The 6,293-nt window shown below is 34.5% G+C and overlaps 1 protein-coding gene across 1 annotated transcript; it reads left to right on the forward strand.

Moving 5' to 3' along the window:
- The first annotated feature begins 2,220 nt into the window (after window positions 1–2,220).
- LOC139432248 (uncharacterized) lies at window positions 2,221–4,046 on the forward strand. Its single transcript, XM_071200709.1, has 2 exons — window positions 2,221–2,625; window positions 3,379–4,046. Exons 1-2 carry the CDS (start codon window positions 2,278–2,280, stop codon window positions 4,021–4,023), a joined length of 993 nt encoding a protein of 330 aa, XP_071056810.1. The 5' UTR covers window positions 2,221–2,277; the 3' UTR covers window positions 4,024–4,046.
- The last annotated feature ends 2,247 nt before the right edge of the window (window positions 4,047–6,293 follow it).

Here is a 6,293-nt window from a genome sequence, read left to right on the forward strand (position 1 = left end):
ACGAAATATATATATTCGCTTATAGGCTGAAAACGAAAATAGCTATCGAAATGTGGTAAATGTAAACTGATATTCATTTTCAAAGAGCTTTCCATTGATATATCACACATATATCTGAGGGCTTCAGGGGGTAAACTACCCCTAGTTTTTTGGAATATTTTAAAAACTACCCTATCGATTTTGACGATATTATGTATCCTTATAGTACGTTTAAAAATATTAATGACGTGTTTTTTCTTATTTGCCTCTGACCATCCCCTGCAAAGTTACGGGGTACAATAGATAACCCCTTTCCTTAAGAATAATGTGATAAACTGTTACACTTTTGAACAATATTTTGAAGAAAACCATAAATTAGTTGTAAATTAAGATTTACGCAGTAAAATAGACAATATACGACATTAAGGGGTGGCTGGGGTTAACTACCCTAATCACCCCAAAAATAATTTTTTTTTGCGAAAATTGTTTGTCGATTTTGGTGCAATTTCCCACGATGATTTTTTATACATTAGGTAGTACTATTGTAAGAACCTACAAAGGTTAGAAATTTGGGGTAGAAAATATATTTTCGCTAATTACTTTCATAATGCTACAGAAAAATCTTTTTTTATCCTTATTCTATTTAAATAACACAAAAGTTAGGATAATTATATAAATATTTATTAATAATGTGTTAAAAAGCAACTGAAAAAGAATGGTTAAGTATGACAAATTGTATTCTACATTGTTAATTTAGTTTTTTTTTTAATTTATTTTTGTTTAAAAGGGATTTTGGGGATTAAAACCGTGGAAAGCGTGGTCCAGTCGGTGTCATCGACAACACATAGCTACACAATTCAACCCATCATATGAAAGCAAATGAAAAGCTACTTTCTCCTCTTTTCATTGTTTTAAAAGAATTTTCTGGTACGTTTGGACCGAGGGTAATAAATACAATGTTCAAAGCAGATAACATATTCGTCTTGGCATCAAAGTCTGGTAAACTGACTTCTGCTCATATGAAAAATTGACTACAAAATGTCTATTTCCCAAACACTGGACCCAAATCATTACTATTACTGGATTCTTGGAGTGGCCACTGCCCTGATATTATTAGTGAAGTAACTCCATCAGATGTTAAGTTTAAACATTTGTCTATACCTGCAGGGACAACAGGTCAAATTCAACCCCTGAATGTATTTGGTTTTAGAATATGGAAAAATGTCATTAGAAGATTTTCTGATCAAGTTATTCTCTATCAGTACGATGTCAATTTGCATCAGCGAGATAATATTTTAAAATTGCAATCCTTAACGCAAAAACCAGTTGTCTTTCCCACGATTTATTAATGTTTCTAAATACGCCTGATTTGCATCTAGATATATAGAGGAGAGACCAGAACAGTTTGAAAATCCCGTGGAGGTTTGCTTTTCCAATGAAAAACCTACGTGCGATATCTGTGGAGATATGGCTGTTATAACTTGTGCATGGTGTAAACAATCGTTGAGTTTAAAACATTTTTTTCATAATTTTCATTATTGCCAATAAAAAAAGAAATTAAATTAATAATGTAGAATAGAATTTGTGATAGTCAACCATTCTTTTGACAGTTACTTTTTAACTCATTACTAATAAATATTTATATAATTATCCTAACTTTTGTATTATTTAAATAGAATAAGGATAAAAAACATTTTTCTGTAGGAGTATGAAAGTTATTAGCGAAAATATATTTTATACCCCAAACTTCTAACCCTTGTAAGTTCTTACAATAGTACTATCTAACATATAAAAAAATCATCGTGGGAAATTGCAACAAAATCGACAAACAATTTTCGCAAAAAAAAATTGTTTTTGGGGTGGTTAGGGTAATTAACCCCAGCCACCCCTTAATGTCGTATATTGTCTATTTTACTGCGTAAATCTTAATTTACAACTAATTTATGGTTTTCTTCAAAATATTGTTCAAAAGTGTTACAGTTTATCACATTATTCTTATGCCTAGGTCACATGTAACGAGTACAGTGGCGAGACAGTGTACTCGGCCGAGCGCTCGACCTAGTACCAGGGCGAGACAGTCACTCGGACCATGTTCTATTTACTGGACCGAGTGGGCACCCCCGGCACCCCCTGACTGGCTCGCTAGGCCGCTCGACAGGTGTAAACAACCACTCGGCTCGTGTTTGCACGTGTTTCACATGCGCGCGCACAGCGTCCACCCATGTGTTTGTAATTGCGTTTTATTTAGTATTCCTTTTTTATCGTTTCCTGAAGTTTGGTGATTTCGTTATTAACAATATGGCTAACGTTAAATGGGACTGTGAAACCACAATTAAATTCATTCAATCATATAAATTACATCCATGTTTGTGGAACTTCGAGTCTTCGGAGTACAAAAATAAACAAAAACGAGACGCGGCATACGTTGCCATAGCCCAAGACATGAATATTGCTGGTTTTCGAATACAAGATGTTAAAAATAAAATTAAAAATTTAAGATCGACGTACAGTCAAGAATTAAAAAAATTGAATGATTCAAAAAAATCTGGTGCTGGTCTCGGCAATGTATATATTTCTAACATAAAATGGCTTAAGGAAATGGAAGAAGTGTTCGTGAATGATTTAAGAAGAAAGACATACGAAAATGTAAGTATTTATTTATTTATTTTTATTTAGGTGTCTTGTAGTTTATAAGGAATTATGAAATCATTCTGTCTTGCCACGAAACAGCACCTGCATCACTAAAGAATTCGGCATATTTATCTCGAAGCTCCCTTGCTTGTCGTGCTGCATTATTGGTATTGTGATTGATAACAGATGGCAAGGGAGCTATGAGTTCTCTTCTCCAAGTCCCTTCAATAATGGTTCCTGTATCAATATCTTCTTCATCAACACAACCCTTTGGCAAGTAGTGGCTAGAACTTGTGAGACGTAACCAATTATGCAGAGCACACGAGGCCCGAATAATTTTATCGGTTGTATCTACATCAGTTGGTATGGGTTTTGCAAAAATTCGAAACCTGCTTGCCAGTATACCAAACGCATTTTCAACGATTCGGCGTGCTCTGGATAATCGGTAATTGAATATTTTGTGTGTTCTTGTAAGATTTCTACCGCAGTATGGCTTCAATAAATAAGACTTTAATGGAAAGGCATCATCACCAACCAAAATACCACCTGTTGGTAACAAGTTATTTTCAAGGGAGCTACGTAATGCGCTGTCCCTAAAAATCCCACCATCCGAGTTTCTCCCATTTGCTCCAATATTGACATAGCGAAAATTTTAGCGGAAAATTTTAGCGGAAAATTCCATCTAGTTCTGAAACCCGTTTCTATTTTCCGCCATTCTTCATGGTTCTCTGGTACCTGAAATAATCACAGATTCTTTTTATTTTATAGACTAATACTTTGAATCAACCCAACCCAACCAACACAAATGCTGATGATCAAGAAAGTGTGTCTGCTATTCCCTTACAATCATGTAATCTTCAAGAAGTAGTAACTACAACCAGCGACACTACAATTACCACACCAACTATTTCAAATACTGGAAATACTCCACGGGCAAAGAAGAGGAGTAGGGATATAGTAAAAGCCATCTCTGATTTGAAATCCCTACACGAGGAAGTTAATTGTGTAGAAGAATCGGCATTTGACGTCTTCGGAAAGAGTGTTGCAATGCAACTGAAAGGTCTGTCGGTAGAGAATGCTCTGTTAGCACAATGCAGAATTCAAAGTATTCTAACCGAATTCGGGATAAAAGACTGTAAAGAGAAGACTGCGTCTCGTTTGTCTGTGTCGAATTACAGCAGCCGAACGCCATCTCCTGCATCTTCTTATGCTTCCGATACACATTTTAATGATTATTCATCTGGCGTACCAGTGAATCACAATACCGTAATAGATGTTCACCGAATTGATGACCCTCCCATGATATCTTCAGCAAGTCTTACACCCCTAGAGACCACTACTAATATTATAACGTTAGCTATGACTGCCGCCTTGAACAACGACATAACAAGCGACAATGTACACTTTAAATAAATTTAAAAATGTTATTCATTAAATTATCTTTATATTTATTAGTACCTATCTCACAAGGACTTGAAATAGCTATTTGTGCAACAGGTTAGGAAAAGTTACTCTTTCCATTCTAGATTTGAGATTTTTATCAACGCGAAGCCAAATTAAAAAATACATAGTGAATGGAAAAAAAACTTTTCCTAATAAGTTGCATACAAGATTTTTTCTACTAGAGTTTAAAAAATTGCTAATAAATTAATACATTTTAAGAAACAAGGTATTTTTTTAGGATTTCTCCGAACTGTAGTTGAAAAGAATAGTGTTTTCACACAACCCTGCAAAAAATCACTTACCTTTAAAAATTTCTCCAAATACGTAGATATTGCATCCATTACTTCTGGTATTAGTGATGATATTGCACCCCGAGATATTCGATAAAAGGCTTGTAAATACCGGTAGCTGAGCCCTGTTGCCAAATAAGTTAAAGCTACTTGCAATTTAATCTTCGCAGGTATAGCTTTTCTCATGATAGTATCTTGTTTTTGTATCATTGGAGTAATATTTTCCAACAACGTATTGAAATGTTCTATATCAAGTCTCAGAAGCGATCTAAATTCATCAGGATCTTCTGATTGCAATTCATTGAAAAGGGTGTTTGTAGCACCAAGATCTGATCTCCTTAAAATCCATTGTCTTGTCCAAACACGTCTATCTTCTTCGCGCAATAATTTATTTAATTCCTCTATTAAGAGCGGTATAAGTAACTTAGTACATTTTTTAATATACATTTTACGGTCCATGTTCCGATACGCAACTACAGATTTTCGACTGTAGCTTCGATAACAAACTGAACTTATTCTTCATAAAAGTCGAAAACAGAAAAATACGTGTAAACACTTACTCGGCCACGCCACTCTCTCGGCCTAGTGACATTTTACTGTCTCGCCACTATACTCGTTACGTGTGATCTAAGCATTAAGGAAAGGGGTTATCTATAATACCCCGTAATTTTGCAGGGAATGGTCAGAGGCTAATAAGAAAAAACACGTCATTAATATTTTTAAACGTACTATAAGGACACATAATATCGTCAAAATCGACAGGGTAGTTTTTAAAATATTCCAAAAAACTAGGGGTAGTTTACCCCCTGAAGCCCTCAGATATATGTGTGATATATCAATGGAAAGTTCTTTGAAAATGAATATCAGTTTACATTTACCACATTTCGATAGCTGCTTTTGTCTTCAAGCTATACGAAAATATATTCCGTTCGCCCCGATTTCCAACCCTTATAACTCGCCCCAGGGGCTTAATTAGCACGTATAAAAAAATACGTAAACCTTATTTTTGGCCATACTATCGCTGTACCAAATTTCAACAAAATCGGTGAGGGACAGTTCTGATACTTCCCTTGTAAGAACCTGTAGATATGCAGGCACTTTTCCAGATGATACCAAGATCAAAGTAAGGATATACAAAGGCTGCGTCAGCTCAACAGTGACAGTGCGGAGGTGCGAGCAGTCACAGTGGAAACTAGAAACTAGTAGGAGACTCCGGAACGAGCACGTATCACGAGTGGAAAGGAATATACTGCCAAGAATCGCAAGAAATTTCACGTCAGCATCCATAAGATCGCCAAGGAAAGATGTTCCATTTCTTGGCACCCATTCGCATCACAAGAAATACAGGTAAAACAAAATCCGCTTTATGGTTTCCGCAAAAAAAAGAAGCTTCAATACCTATTATTATCCGATAAAAGTAATTATTCAGGAAATATTGATCGGAAGTATTAACGGATTTTAACTATTAAAAACTATTAAGTTTATAAAAAAATATAAAAAAAAGTTTAAACGGAAACTAATTGTTTATTCATGTTATAGTATATTATTGTCATAATTTTAGTTTTTTTTTAATATAATAAAACAAAATATTTTGGAGGAATTTCGCAATATGAGCACATCAACAGGTTTCTCTCGTCTTGACGTATTTTTCAACCTTTATGCAGCGTATGAGGAATCTGAACTAGTAATTGCCCATCGCTACCTATACATTTTCCTCACCTGCCTGATAATTTGTGAATTGCTATTGTAAAAGCTTCAATCGTTTCCTTGACCAGCTATGCTGTATGATAATGCATTATCATAAAAGAAGATCCTTTTATGTTACCTTTTTTGATATTCTTATAGTTTTTCACACACAGCTTTATTCAAATCGATTGTTTGTTATCTATCTATAACTTTTATATAAATTAAGTTAATTAAACTTTATAACATGTTTTCAATTATATTAAA

Source organism: Onthophagus taurus, chromosome 11 (assembly GCF_036711975.1).
Source record: "Onthophagus taurus isolate NC chromosome 11, IU_Otau_3.0, whole genome shotgun sequence".
NCBI lineage: Eukaryota > Metazoa > Arthropoda > Insecta > Coleoptera > Scarabaeidae > Onthophagus > Onthophagus taurus.

Coding starts and splice junctions, on each gene's coding strand:
- LOC139432248 (XM_071200709.1), top strand. CDS start 2,278: ATGGCTAACGTTAAATGGGACTGTGAAACCACAATTAAATTCATTCAA. Junction 2,626..3,378: donor GAAGAAAGACATACGAAAAT/GTAAGTATTTAT, acceptor TTTATTTTATAG/ACTAATACTTTGAATCAACC.